The sequence below is a fragment of the Somniosus microcephalus genome, chromosome 1 (assembly GCF_052327205.1).
Source record: "Somniosus microcephalus isolate GS21.2 chromosome 1, FLI_Smic_1.0, whole genome shotgun sequence".
In the NCBI taxonomy this organism is placed as follows: domain Eukaryota; kingdom Metazoa; phylum Chordata; class Chondrichthyes; order Squaliformes; family Somniosidae; genus Somniosus; species Somniosus microcephalus.
In genome coordinates this window covers 316,717,269-316,732,456 of record NC_140987.1, presented here as the reverse complement: position 1 = coordinate 316,732,456, position 15,188 = coordinate 316,717,269, and the positions used below count along the sequence as shown (strand labels likewise).

At 45.6% G+C, this 15,188-nt stretch overlaps 1 protein-coding gene and 1 long non-coding RNA gene across 2 annotated transcripts in view; one reads left to right on the top strand and one right to left on the bottom strand.

Moving 5' to 3' along the window:
- LOC147124871 (gamma-aminobutyric acid receptor subunit beta-4-like) overlaps window positions 1-15,188 on the top strand; it is a 559,637-nt gene that overhangs the window by 481,742 nt on the left and 62,707 nt on the right. The window contains exon 9 of the mRNA XM_085986885.1: window positions 14,078-14,230. Within this exon, the coding sequence (XP_085843011.1) occupies window positions 14,078-14,230 (153 nt within the window). The remainder of the gene's footprint in view (window positions 1-14,077; window positions 14,231-15,188) is intronic.
- Window positions 3,697-11,019, bottom strand: LOC147124872 (uncharacterized). The gene is made up of 2 exons (XR_015079173.1): window positions 9,891-11,019; window positions 3,697-5,998 (listed from the first exon to the last, which is right to left on the bottom strand). It is a non-coding gene; the product is annotated as an uncharacterized LOC147124872 (long non-coding RNA).

Genomic DNA, 15,188 nt, shown 5'->3' with positions numbered 1-15,188 from the left:
ACCTCCACCAAAAATCAATCACTTTGATATACCCGAGACTCATAGTTAAAAACTTACAGAGATGCCTCTGCCCATTCAGCGTGTTCTGACATTCTGTTAAAAAGGTTGTGGCAGAGACCACATAGGGACAATAACACAATGTATACCCAATGCTGTTATATGTACCTAAACACAATTCACTATGTATAGCAATGTTGTGATATGTACATGCTGGGTTGGGTTATCGGTGCAGGGTCCCTTTAAGAGCGTCGGTAGCGTGATGACGTCATGACGTTGGTTGCATGATGACGTCATAGCACCTGCACGGGGCTGAGCCCTTCAGGCCTCGTGGAGAGTGATTAAAGTAAGACATGTTTTGTTTTGGCTTAAACAAATGTCTCTGCCTGTTGTTTTCTACCGATCCCAACATTGGTGACCCTGCTGCTCTTTTGGACGATTCCAAAGACGTCATCTGAAATGGCGACGAATGCCGTTTCCATCAAATTACCCGAGTTTTGGGGACAACAGGCTGCCGCTTGGTTCGCCCAGGCCGAGGCTCAATTTGCATTCCGGGACATCACCGCGGATGACACGAGGTACTATTACGTCGTCTCCACTCTTGGCAGCTCCACCGTGGCCAGAGTCGTGAACCTGCTCGAAAACCCCCCGGAGCTCAACAAATACGATACACTGAAGGTGCACCTCTTACAAACTTTCGGACTCACCGAAGCTGAACGCGCACGCCGACTTCTCTCTCTACCCAGGCTTGGCGACTCCAAGCCCTCGGAGCTGATGGACCACATGCTGGCCCTCCTGGGCACACACACACCGTGATTCCTCTTCAAGTAACTGTTCCTTCAACAGCTGCCAGGTCAGGTATGGTCAGCTTTAGCCAACTCTTCCACTACCGATTTCCGCGACCTAGCCAAGGAGGCCGACAAATTTTTCTCCGCCGGGCAACAGTACTGCGTGGCCACGCGGAGCCCTGCCCCCACTGTTACAGCCCAACGGTGGCAACCCTCAAGCCTCTGCTTCTACCATGTGCAGTTCAGCCCCAAAGCCAGGAAGTGTCGGCCCCCGTGCAGTTTTCCCGCGTCGAAACAAACTAAAGACCACTCATCAGCTGCTATGGCTGTCGGCCGTTCAGGCAGTTTGTTGTTTATTACAGACACCGACTCCAGACGTCGTTTTCTTTGTGACACGGGTGCCCAGGTGAGCGTCCTGCCCGTGTCAGCCATAGACATTCAAGGGGGGAACCACAGCCCGTCCTCGAAGCCACCAACAGCAGTTCCATCCGCACCTTCGGGAAACGGAATGTGGCGCTTTGTTTCGGCGGGCAGCGGTTCACCTGGGACTTTGTCACAGCAAAAGTGTCCACCCCCCTTCTCGGCGCTGACTTCCTCTGTGCCAAAGGCCTTTTGGTGGACGTCCAGAAATGACGTCTCATCAACGCGGAAACCTTCAGCTCGCTCCCATGTTCCCTCAGCGGGTCCAGCACGACGCAGTTGTCCAGCGCACTCTCGGCCTCCGATGAATTTTCCCGCCTCCTCGCCCAGTTCCCGGACCTCACGAAGCCCACGTTCTCGTCCACCGCCACCAAACACAGGGTAGAACACCACATCTCGACCACCGGTCTGCCCGTCTACACCCGCGCTCGGCGCCTCGACCCGGGGAAGCTCGCCATCGCCAAAGCCGAGTTCGACACAATGGAGCACCTCGGCATCATCCGCCGGTCGAACAGTCCGTGGGCTTCACCCCTCCACATCGCCCCAAAACCAGGCGGCGGGTGGGACCCGTGAGGAGATTACCGGCACCTCAACGACGCGACGACGCCCGACCGCTATCCGATTCCACACATCCAGGACTTTTCCGCCCACCTAGCCGGGAAAGTGGTATTCTCGAAAGTGGACCTCGTCCGGGGTTACCACCAGGTCCCTGTCCGGCTGCAGGATGTCCCGAAAACCGCGGTGATCACCCTGTTCGGGCTATTCGAATTTCTCCGCATGCCATTCGGCCTCAAAAACGCTGCACAGGCTTTTCAATGCCTAATGGACACCGTGTTACGGGACCTGACATTCCTGTTCGTATACCTGGACGACATCCTCATCGCCAGCGCCTCCAGGACGGAGCATGTGTCCCACCTCCGGACTCTCTTCCAACGCCTCAGCCAGCACAGCCTAATCATCAACCCGGCCAAGTGCCAGTTCGGGTGTCCTCAATTGACTTTCTCGGGCACCGCATCACGAAGGATGGGGCGGTGCCACTGCCATTGAAAGTGGAGGCTGTGATGGACATCCTGCGACCCCTCACCGTGAAGGCCCTGCAGGAGTTTTTGGGCATGGTGAACTTTTACCATCGTTTCATCCCCCGAGCAGCCCAGCTTTTGCGGCCCCTTTACGAGACCCTCAAAGGCAAGCCCGACAAACTCACCGTCGACTGGTCCGATGAGATGGCCAGTTCTTTCACGGACACGAAAAGGGCCCTGGCTAACGCGACCATGCTGGCGCATCCGTTACCTGATGCGCTGATCGCTCTCACCACCGACGCCTCGGACTATGCGGTCGGCGCCGTCCATGAACAGTGGGTCAATGGTACCTGGCAGCCGCTCACCTTCTTCAGCCGGCAGCTCGACCCAATGAGCGGAAGTACAGCACCTTTGATCGCGAGCTTCTCGGCCTCTACCTCGCCGTCCGACACTTCCATTTCCTGCTGGAGGCCCGCCCATTCACGACGTTCGTGGACCACAAGCCGTTGACCTTCGCCATGGCCAAAGCCTCCGAGCCGTGGTCGGCCCGTCAGCAACGCCAGTTGGCCTTCATCTCGGAGTTTACAACGGACATCCAGCATGTGGCTGGGAAAGACAACCCCGTTGCCGACTGCTTCTCCCAAGCCGTCGCCAGCGGCGTAAACCTCGGCATCGACTACACCCACATGACGGCCGACCAGGCCTCCGACCCGGACGTCCAGGCCTACAGGACGGCGCTCACGTTGCGGATGTCGGCGGTAGGCCGGACTACATTTCCGTGGACCGTCTTAAGCCGGCCCACCTGTACCTGGACCGACCCGTTGAGTTGGCACAGCCCCTGAGGCGGGGCCAACCTCCGGTTTCCGCACCCTCAGTCCACCACCGAGTGCCCGAGGTCACTCTGACGAACCCCCTGGTCCCCGCCCCGGAACTGAGGAGCCGTTCCGGCCGTGTGATCCGGCCCCCCCAACGACTGACATTGCCAGTGCTAGTGAATTCTGGGGGGAAGTATGTGGCGGAGACCACATAGGGACAATAACACAATGTATAACCAATGCTGTTATATGTCCCTAAACACAATTCACTATGTATAGCAATGTTGTGATATGTACATGCTGGGTTGGGTTATCAGTGCAGGGTCCCTTTAAGAGCGTCGGTAGCGTGATGACGTCATGATATTGGTTGTGTGATGACGTCATAGCCCCTGCACGGGGCTGAGCCCTTCAGACCTCGTGGAGAGTGATTAAATTAAGACACGTTTTGTTTTGGCTTAATCAAAAGTCTCTGCCTGTTGTTTTCTACCAATCCCAACAAGGTCTTATTTTGATACCCTTTTGGCTTTGGTTTCTTCTTTGAGGTTCTCTGCTGATGTCAGCTAATTGTCTTTATCGATCCCTCTGTTTGAATGCTTCCTTTGAATGCTTTCTATGTTACTATTGTTGTGGTGAAATTTAATTCACATCTAAACCATGTAAAAGTAAAAAGATGCAGTTTATTATCAGAGCTCTGGGAGAAGGGTCTCAGACCCCACGGTCTGTGTGAGCACCTTCTCGTTCTCTCTTGGTTGGTACAGCTTTTTATTCTATTTTCATCCAATCACATTGTATTACAATAATCACCTGATCACATATGGATTCTTTTCAGTATTAATAAAGGTTAGTTACATCTTACTATGCCTTTGGTTACAGGTCAAATTCCCATGACCCCTATATTCTGCTGTGTCTACAATTTTTAGCTAAAGCAGCATATTCCTTATCGCTTACGCAAAACGCACATATTCTGTCTGGTCCCACAACTGCGTCTTATCTTGGTTTTTCGAAGCTTCTCACATTGTTCTTTGTTTTGGTTTTGCCTTTTTACGTAAGTCAATTTTTATTGTGATATTTCTTATCTTATTCACTTTCACATGACCCCACTCCTTTGTTCTGAGTTTAATTTTGCTGGCATCACTTAAGTAGTGGTCACCTCGGCTGTCCGAATTCTGAGAGGGTTCAATTTAACCCCTTCAATACAACAGCTAATTAATCCTCCCCTGCAATGATTCTGGCGGTTAGGCCCTCGTGACCCTTCTTGGTCTGCAATACTGGGCTGCAGGTCATAGGTTACAGTATCAACAACTCGTTTGTAACTGAGCCCATTCTTTCTGTTCTATTTCTTATCTCTGCCACCTGTGTTATGATGTCTGGTTCTACAGTTGCTAGGCTGAGGTTTCTTTAATAATCTACGCAAGCCATTTTGTTTCTTTATGTTACTTTAAGTTTAGCTGATTTTATTAAATCTTTCTCACAGTTCAGCATTAGCTGTGTGTAGCTTGGTGCCTATGCCTTATCTTATTCTTGTAAGGCTCCATTGTATAAAGTCCTTGAGCTGGGCAGACATTTTATCTAGCCACCTGGCTTCTCCTCAGCTCTTAGTGATTTCGCACATAACCCCTTTCTCTTTCCTTTGTAATTTGTTTGCTTTGCATTTTAAACACTGAGAGGATTTGCTTTTAACCCTTTCAATCCCTCCTGTTGGTCCCGCACCAAATTTAAACTTTGGCTAGGGATACCAACTTCTCTTCCACTTTTATCATCCCCAGGATTACTCCTATACTGATGGCTTAAACTTAGTACCTAAGTTCGTCTTTCCCCTCTGTCTATCTTGTTGTGCTAGGCGTGGTAGTCTGTGAAAATGAACAAAGAACATTACATGTATGTTACTATCGCTATCAGTTCATTATCCAGCATTAGCTGTTCGGCTTCTGGCTCAATATTGATTATATCAACTGTAGCAACCAGCACTATTCGGGACGCAGCTGCCCTACAGCATGCTTTCAGAACCGTCACTGTAACACAAAATAATACTACGACTATAATGACAATTATAAGTCCTTATCATTTCTATTTGTCTTTTGATGCTTGATATTCGACCTTGCTGGCATTTATGCTATCTTTTTCCGCTTGCCTGTTGTCGGTCCCTGGTCTAAGAATTAAAACCCATCTTTGAATCTAATAGCTATTTCTTTATTGACTTCTCACAATCGGCTCTTGATTAATCTAGCCAGCTCTTATTGCTCTCTCAACTTGGGCGTTAGTTAGTAGGGAGTCTTGAAGATTTCTCCCTTCCTTACAGTCCATTCCTTTGAGGAGAAGGAGCAACCTCTGACCCCTTACTCAAATTCAATTCACTGTTCCGGTGTTCCAATTCTGCCCCGCCTGGGACATCCTCTGTTTCTTCTCTCTTTCCTGATGTTACCCCGCCTGGAGTCTCCTCTACATCGCTTCGGATCTTCTCTTTTGGTGTGCTCAATTAATTTGTTAGTGCTTGTCAGTCATGGGCATGAGTACCCAATTGGCTTATGTATAAAAGTCTTACTACACACGTTACGTATATCATTACAAGTTGGATAACTACCAGAGCATGTGAAATAGTACGAACCTAAGGGTGTGCTGATGTATTAAGCCCAATACCCCATCAATGTGAGTTGTCCCCTATGCTGTCAATTTCAATATCTATTCTCAAGTTGTCTTGCTCCAAAACATAAAAATGCTTTAGGGAGGAGTTCAGTCACATCATGAGCTCACTGAAACCCACAAACAACAGGGGAATGTCATATCCGAGTATCCGAATTGTGCCACATAATTGTGTAGCTCATACTTCAAAACGTGTTGGTTGATGGGACAGGTCCTGTTAGACCCGTAAAGCATGGTAATTGCAGTAGTAGTGACACAGGAGGCACCATTAAAATCACCTCATACTGGATTCGTACTGGTTTTTCCCACGCTCTGTTACCTACAAAACACAATTATTACAGTCACAGTTAAATTCAGTCTTACAATCATTTCAAATACATTACAGTTCAACATCTAATCAACAAATCATGGATTTAAAAGATTCTCCAGATCTCTCTTTTGCTCGTATCCATCTTATGGATAATTCTTACTAAACATGATTTCTCCTTGGCCCTCAATTGTCCCAATCCAGATTCCATGTAACTCTCCACTTCAACTTCAATTTCAATCCCTCTAACAGGTATTTAACTCTATTCTGATTGTTTCATTAATTAGATAGTTTCTCGATGGAGTATATGCTTTAAAAGTTGTCTCGCTCTCCTGAGCCACATTACCACTTTTATGTCTTGCTGTTGTCAAGTAACTGAGCATGTCTGAGACCCGTTCTTCAGTGTAAATTCACCATACATTCCTGGATGGTAATTACTTCATACGTAACAAATCACATTTGCACACTCATACCGGTATCTCACTATCATGCCACCCATGCCATTCGATACAAGCCTTTCTCGGGCTTTCAGGTATCTTATCGAAAGATTGTAGTTGTCTAATGGCTGAATACTTCTTCAAGGTCTTACTTGCTGCTATTTAAGCTTTGACCTGAGCTCTTGGCCCTCTGCCTGTAATCTGGCCACTTCAGCCTGCTTGATTTCAAGCTGATTTTTAGCAGTAACTAGCCCTACATTAATCCCTTCCATTTCTTTCTCCTGAAGTGCTCTTTCCTGTAGTTGTGCTTTCACTAATGCAGTTTTCTCAGCTATTAGGCTCTCTAAAAGCATAATCTGTTGCTTAAAGTTATTCTCAAGATTCAACTTTTCTTTTTCCACGGTCTCTATTGTTGCCTGACTTTTCTCAATGTTTTCCGAAAACTGCTTTAACCTGTCAGCTTTTTCAAGTAAAGCATCTTCCTTCTCAGCTAGAAGGGAGGCAAGAGAATTTTCATTCTGCTTTGACTTCATTAATTTATTCTCCAAGTCTGAAACCAGTTCTTCCTTGGTCTGTCAATCTACCTGGAGATTTAGTAAGTGGTCGTTCAAATTATTTTCTTCTTGTTTCAGATCATCGAGTTCAGACTGATTTTTTTCCAGTTTTGTTTCTGCTCTTTTAAACTGCCTGAGAGCATTTTGCAAGTTCTCATTCAGTAGTGTAATTCTCCTGTTTCAATCTTACACTCTCAATCACTTTCCTTTAATTACCATTCATATCTCATTCATGAGTCCTGGAAAAACTTTACTGTCCAGTACAATATTTAAGATAGAAAACATAGATCAAACGTTCTCACTTGATCCAAGTTATTAACACATTTTATTATCATTATTTTTAGAGGATCTTTTATTTTCCCAAAAGTAACCAAATATATAGTGCCTGAGTCCATTTTGTCATTTCAAAATTATCTCAAAATCCAAATAGCAGTACAGTTGAACTGACAGGTTTTATCAATGTCAATTTCATCTCTATCAATTTATCTTCCATTTCCAATTTCAGAAACAAGTGATTCTCAGGCTAGGTAGCTTAAACAGTGTTTTTAACATTAGAGACAGAAGTGCTGCAATTAGTTTACGAGGTAACTTCCATATAACAGAAGAAAGAAGGGAATCCATTGTGACTCTGCTTAGAGCCCAAGGGGTTAATTTATCAAATCTTAATTTTCCCTCTGTCACTGTGGTGAAATAATAACTTAAAATTAAGAAACTTAAATTTAATAATGTCCAATATCTTTAGATTTCATACTAAAGTTGTTGCTTGGTGAACTTAAACAGCTGTCAGTGGAAAGGGTTAACTCCTTTGCAGGTTTTTAAGAAGGTGGAGCAAAACATTATCAAATGCACGCAACTGCGTCAATTCACGTAAATCAAAAAAAACACACTTTCCTGATCGAAAGACAGTTGTGTTTTCACACTTTAACTAAACACGAACACGGAGGTAATATGGACAGTGAAAAAAAAAGATGGGATTGAGCAAAGTTCACAAGCTAAGTAAGTCTTTGTAAGGAACTCTGCAACTATCGGATGTTCTTGCGGAGCGGGGTTATCTTATTCAATGCGGTCTACACAAATTTACACCAACCAAAATGTCACCGTGGCCACAATGAAAGTCTGGTTTTAATAGGTTAATTAACCTCATAACTCCAATTTAATCCAGATCTTGTAAACATTCAAATTAATTTTCTTCCAAGCACATTGGCAACTGTAACTTTAAGGCAGAAGCTTATCTTTTGTAAAACTATGGACAGACAAACAAAACAAAATAGCACATTCTTGCAGAAAACAGTAAATTACGTCATATTTTCTTATCAAATCAAACTGCTTTGGAAGATTTCACCATAGCAACCGTGACTCCAAGGTTAAATCTTAGACTGAAACTTAATCTTTTATTAAACAAACTTTTTGTTGCTCTTCTCAGTTTTTACACACCAGCTTAACTTAAATTAGTTCAAAGGTTTTTTTTCAATTCTTGGGGCACAATCTTATTCGCACATTCTTAAAACTTCCAAAATCCAAGACAAGACAAAAGTTTTTAAACGCTTTTAACACAGAGAAGTGGGTGGAGCTAAACCACACATAACAGAATCTTTTTTTTAAAGAACATCTAATCAGACAAAAGAAATACTGTAACTTCTTAAACATTCATAGTCAGGAAAACTTTCACACAAACTGAAATTCCAGCATTTTTTTAAGGTTCCTTTCACTCAGCAAATCTTGTGTTTTATTTGTCTCAGCACAAATGTTAATAACTTCCATGTCAGTAAAACTTTAAGTTTCTCTTTTTTTTCTCTTTTTCCATCGGTGTCCCTATCTTCTTTCTCCTTGTTTATCCTTTAGTTTTGCCAATTTTTTTTCTAATTTTGTCACCTGCTCCTGTAGATTTTCGTTTTAATTTCCTCGGTCTTTTGAATGACCGTTACTAATTGGTGTACCAATAAAACTTTCTTTGTCTTACTTCCCTTTTGTGTCTCCCACCATTCTCGTTGGTACACTGTTAACTTAGACGGATCCCATCCATCCTTTTTCATCTTATCTATCAAACCTTTCTGATCGTCAGCATAGAGCCAACTCAATGATCCCGGCGGTCCCCACTCTGGGCCTCCGCCTTCTGCCATAATGTATTATTTTTTGATACTAGTTTACCGCGTTCCGGTCCCCCCTAGTAACTCGTTCTCAGAGGTCTACCGTTCATCCACCACTAGTGATGGCGGTTCTGACTTGTAACTATCTTGCTGTCAGAGGTGATTCTTTCTCGCTTGTAGCCGTTAACACATTAATCTCGCTCTCAGAGGTGATTTCACTTGCAGCCGTTAATACATTATTACCATACGTCACGTCACGCAACACAACAGAGACCTTTAGTCTGTCTCGGATTCCCAACTAACTCTGGCCTTCACGTGGGGCCCAATTGCCCTCTTAATTCCGGCTCAGTATGGGTCCTCGAGACATTTACATTCCGAAATAACACATCAGATTTCAATCAACTTAACCACTTATTTAGACTTATCCACTATTTGAACTTCACAGAAATCACCGAAACCCCACAGTGCAGATAGAGGCCATTTTGGCCCATCGAGCCTGCACCGACACATATCCCACCCGATCCCCGTAACCCCTACACCAACACATGTCCCACCCTATCCCTGTAACCCCACGTATTTAATCCCCCTAACACTAAGGGTCAATTTATCATAGCCAATCAACCTAACCCGCACATCTTTGGACTGTGGGAGGAAACCGGAGCACCCGGAGAAAACCCACGCAAACACGGGGAGAATGTGCAAACTCCACACAGACAGTCGCCCAAGGCCGGATTCGAACCCGGGTCTCTGGCGCTGCGAGGCAACAGTGCTAACCACAACTTATCCACTATCTGAACTTATCCACTATTTGAACTGCATCTCTCACCCGTCACGGATACCAGATTCTTTTGGTACTGCGTCGCTGTCACACCGCCCTTCCGAGTGATCCAATTTCTGGACGGTCAATATTTGACTACTCGCCCCGTTCACTGGTACAGGCGGTCTTCCAGCTTCGAAGTACCCTGCTCGCAGCGCCAATTTGTTGTGGTGAAAATAAATTCACATCTAAACCATGTAAAAGTAAAAAGATGCAGTTTATTATCAGAGCTCTGGGAGAAGCGCCTTAGACCCCGCGGTCTGTGTGAGCACCTTCTCGTTCTCTCTTAGTTGGTACAGCTTTTTATTCTATTTTCATCCAATCACATTGTATTACAATAATCACCTGATCACATTGTATTACAATAATCACCTGATCACATATGGATTCTTTTCAGTATTAATAAAGGTTAGTTACATCTTACTATGCCTTTGGTTACAGGTCAAATTCCCATGACCCCTATATTCTGCTGTGTCTACAATTTTTAGCTAAAGCAGCATATTCCTTATCGCTTACGCAAAACGCACATATTCTGTCTGGTCCCACAACTGCGTCTTATCTTGGTTTTTCGAAGCTTCTCACATTGTTCTTTGTTTTGGTTTTGCCTTTTTACGTAAGTCAATTTTTATTGTGATATTTCTTATCTTATTCACTTTCACATGACCCCACTCCTTTGTTCTGAGTTTAATTTTGCTGGCATCACTTAAGTAGTGGTCACCTCGGCTGTCCGAATTCTGAGAGGGTTCAATTTAACCCCTTCAATACAACAGCTAATTAATCCTCCCCTGCAATGATTCTGGCGGTTAGGCCCTCGTGACCCTTCTTGGTCTGCAATACTGGGCTGCAGGTCATAGGTTACAGTATCAACAACTCGTTTGTAACTGAGCCCATTCTTTCTGTTCTATTTCTTATCTCTGCCACCTGTGTTATGATGTCTGGTTCTACAGTTGCTAGGCTGAGGTTTCTTTAATAATCTACGCAAGCCATTTTGTTTCTTTATGTTACTTTAAGTTTAGCTGATTTTATTAAATCTTTCTCACAGTTCAGCATTAGCTGTGTGTAGCTTGGTGCCTATGCCTTATCTTATTCTTGTAAGGCTCCATTGTATAAAGTCCTTGAGCTGGGCAGACATTTTATCTAGCCAAAATAACAACAGAAAATGCTGGAAAAACTCAGCAAGTCAGGCAACATCCGTGGAGAGAAACCCGAGCTGAAGAAGGGTCAAACCCGAAGCGTCAGCTCGGGTTTCTCTCCACGGATGTTGCCTGACTTGCTGAGTTTTTCCAGCATTTTCTGTTGTTATTTCGGATTTCCAACATCTGCAGTATTTTGCTATCGTACATTTTATCTAGCCACCTGGCTTCTCCTCAGCTCTTAGTGATTTCGCACATAACCCCTTTCTCTTTCCTTTGTAATTTGTTTGCTTTGCATTTTAAACACTGAGTGGATTTGCTTTTAACCCTTTCACTATCAATTCAACTATTGCATGCATAATTATTTCTCTATTAGGTGTTCCAAAAACCATCATAAAAACAATGACAGCTATGGTTTCTGTTTGATGCCTTTCTTATCGAAGATTCTTAATATTAGCTTAACTGCTTTTTAGCAGATGTTTTGACTCCATTCTGCTTCAAGTTTAATACAAACACAATGCAATTGCTTGGTGTAATCTATTGAAGTTATATCTGCAAAGTATTGTTGGTATGGTTTTTACTATATGTAAATCAAAACCACTTTAACTGTGTGTTTGCTTGTTTTCTAGCTATCTCAATTAGTTGCATATTTAATCATGTTTCCTGTCATCCAAGTTTAACATAAAACTATTTGACTAGCAGATGTTTCTTTTCTTGATGTCATGTTTCAAAGGCACATGCTTCTTTTAATGTTTATATTTCTGTTTTATCGTGTTAGTTTTTCACACATTAAACTGTGTCTCTCATTGTGTTCGTTGCAAACCATAGATATTTTGGAACCACCAATGGTTTGCTTCAATCATTGCTTTAGAATATTTAACTAATTCCCATTTCAAAACTTGTTTACAACTTTGTTATCAACTGATCTTTTCTCAGAAGCCTGTATTTCTGTTTACAGCCTTTCTGCTGAGACTTGTGTCTTTTAAACCCAGTGGCCTAGAAATTCAGTAGGCCTAGCGCCCCATTTGGGGCGCTGGAGGGCCTAGCGCCGGAGTTATGGCCAGTTTAAAAATTCCCTGGGGCCCTGGAATCGGCGGTAGACCGGTAGCGCTGCGCCGGCACCGATGACGTCATCGGTGTGCGCAGCGTCCCGGTTGCCATGCCGACGGGCCCCAGCGCCGAAATTCAGTTGCGGCCGCCTCGCCCGTGGCAGCCGCAACTAAGACTCTGGCAACAGAGTCTTACACGACTTTGCGCCGGCGCATAAAGGTGGAGCGGCGGCCGGCCGCTTTCCCGCCGGCCGCCTGCCCGCACCTCCCTCCCCGGACTCCCCCACCCCCCCCCCCCCAGCGGAACAGATGCTTTGTGGCGATTTTACCGGCCAGCGGGCGGGTGCAGGCAGCTCCTCCTTAACTGAAGGAGGAGGCCTGCACTTCCCGAGCCTGCCGCACCGCATCGGGCGCCGCAGCGCCGGAATAGCGCCAGTTTTCAGGCGCAAACACCCTTCAGTAGCGCCGGCAGCCGTTTGGGCGCGGCGCTACTGAATTTTTGGCGCGCGCAGGGGGACTTAGCGCCGGCGCTAACTTTCCGGCGCTAAAGCCCTGGCGCGGCGCCAACTGAATTTCTAGGCCAGTATGTCGTTTATTAATAATATTAGAAATCTGTTCATAGTGTCGTGTATTTCTCTGAATCATGGCTATTCCTTCACAAGGATAGAGGGAGCTTCACTCTGTATCAAACCCATACTGTACCTTCCCTGGGAGTGTTTGATGGGACAGTGTGTAGGGTTCTTTGCTCTGTATCTAAACCATGCTGTGCATGCCCTGGGAGTGTTTGAAGGGACAGTGTAGAGGGATCTTTACACAGTATCTTAACCGTGCTATACCAGCCCTAGGAGTGTTAGATGTGACAGCGTAGAGGGAGCTTTACTCTGTATCGAACACATGCTGTACCTCCCCTGGGAGTGTTTGATGGGACAGTGTATAGGAAGCTTTACTATGTATCTAACCCGTGCCGTACCTGCCCTGGGAGTGGTTGATGGGACAGTGTAGATCGTTCTTTTCTCCATATCTAAACCTTGCTGTACCTGCTCTGGGAGAGTATGATGGGGACATTGTACAGGGAGCTTTTCTCTGTATCTAACCTATGCTGTATCTAGCCTGGGAGTGTTTGATGGGACAGTGTAAAGGGAGTTTTACTCTGTATCTAACCCATGCTCTGCCTACCCTGGGAGTGTTTGATGGGACAGTGTAGAGGGAGCTTTAAAATGTATCTAACATGTGCTGTACCTGTCTTGGGCTTGTTTGATGGGTCAGTGCAGAGGGAGCTTTTCCCTGTATCTAACCCTTGCTGTACCTGCCCTGGGAGTGTTTGATGTGACAGTGTAGAGGGAGCTTTACTCTGTATCTAACCCATGCTGTTCCTGCCCTGGGAGTGTTTGATGGGACACTGTAGAGGGAGCTTTACTCTGTATCTAACCCATGCTGTATCTGCCCTGGGAGTGTTTGATGAGATAGTGTAGAGCCAGCTTTAATCTCTATCTAACCTGTGCTGTACCTGCCCTGGGAGTGGGTGATGGGGACAGTGTAGAGGAGCTTCACTCTGTATCTAACCCATGCTGTACCTACCCTGGCAGTGTTTGATGGGAGATTGCAGAGGGAGATTTACTCTGTATCTAACCCGTGCTGTACCTACCCTGGAAGTGTTTGATGGGACAGTGTAGAGGGAGCTTTAATCTCTATCTAATCCATACTCTATCTGCCCTTGGATTGTTTGATGGGACAGTGTAGAGGGAGCTTTACTCTGTATGTAACGCATGCTGTACCTGCCGTGGGAGTGTATGATGGGGACAGTGTAGAACACCCTTTACTCTGTATCTACGCCATGCTGTACCTGCCCTGGGATTGTTTGATGGGACAGTGTAAAGGGAGCTTTACTCTGTATGTAACCCATACCAGAGATATTATAAGTGCACTGGGAATCTAACATGTTCAAAACTGCTCATTGATTGCGCCTTGGTATAAGTGCATTTACGTCCCACTACTTTATGTGATTTCCTGAAAGGTTCATACCCTCTCCTGTCACTCAGTTTTCGAATCAAGAGGAACATTGGATATTTTATTCTGCAGACCTACATGCCGTCAATCCTCATCCCCATCCTGCCCTGGGTCTCCTTCTGGATCAATTACAATGCCTCAGCTGCAAGAGTAGCACTTGGTGAGTCACTGTGAGTGACACGGTCCAACCCAATCTACCGATCTACAAACCCCATAATACCCATGTTCCATGGTCCAGACACATCCCATAATAACCATAGTACATGGTCCAGACATATTCCCTAATACCCATGGGCCATGGCCCAGACACATCCCATAATACCCATGGTCCATGGTCCAGACACATCCCATAATACCCATGGTCCATGGTCCAGACACATCCCATAATACCCATGGGCCATGGCCCAGACACATCCCATAATACCCATGGTCCAGGGTCCAGACACATCCCATAATACCCATGGTCCAGGGTCCAGACACATCCCATAATACCCATGCTCCATGGTCCAGACACATCCCATAATACCCATGGTCCATGGTCCAGACACATCCCATAATACCCATGGGCCATGGCCCAGACACATCCCATAATACCCATGGTCCAGGGTCCAGACACATCCCATAATACCCATGCTCCATGGTCCAGACACATCCCATAATACCCATGGTCCATGGTCCAGACACATCCCATAATACCCATGGTCCATGGTCCAGACACATCCCATAATACCCATTGTCCATGGTCCAGACACATCCCATAATACCCATGGTCCATGGTCCAGACACATCCCATAATACCCATGGTGCATGGTCCAGACACATCCCATAATACTCATGCTCCATGGTCCAGACACATTCCATAATACCCATGGTCCAGGGTCCAGACACATCCCATAATACCCATGCTCCATGGTCCAGACACATCCCATAATACCCATGGTCCAGGGTCCAGACACATCCCATAATACCCATGCTCCATGGTCCAGACACATCCCATAATACCCATGGTCCATGTCCCAGACACATCCCATAAAACCCATGCTCCAAGGTCCAGACACATCTCATAATACCCATGGTCCATGGTCCAGACACATCCCATAATACAAATGGTCCAGGGT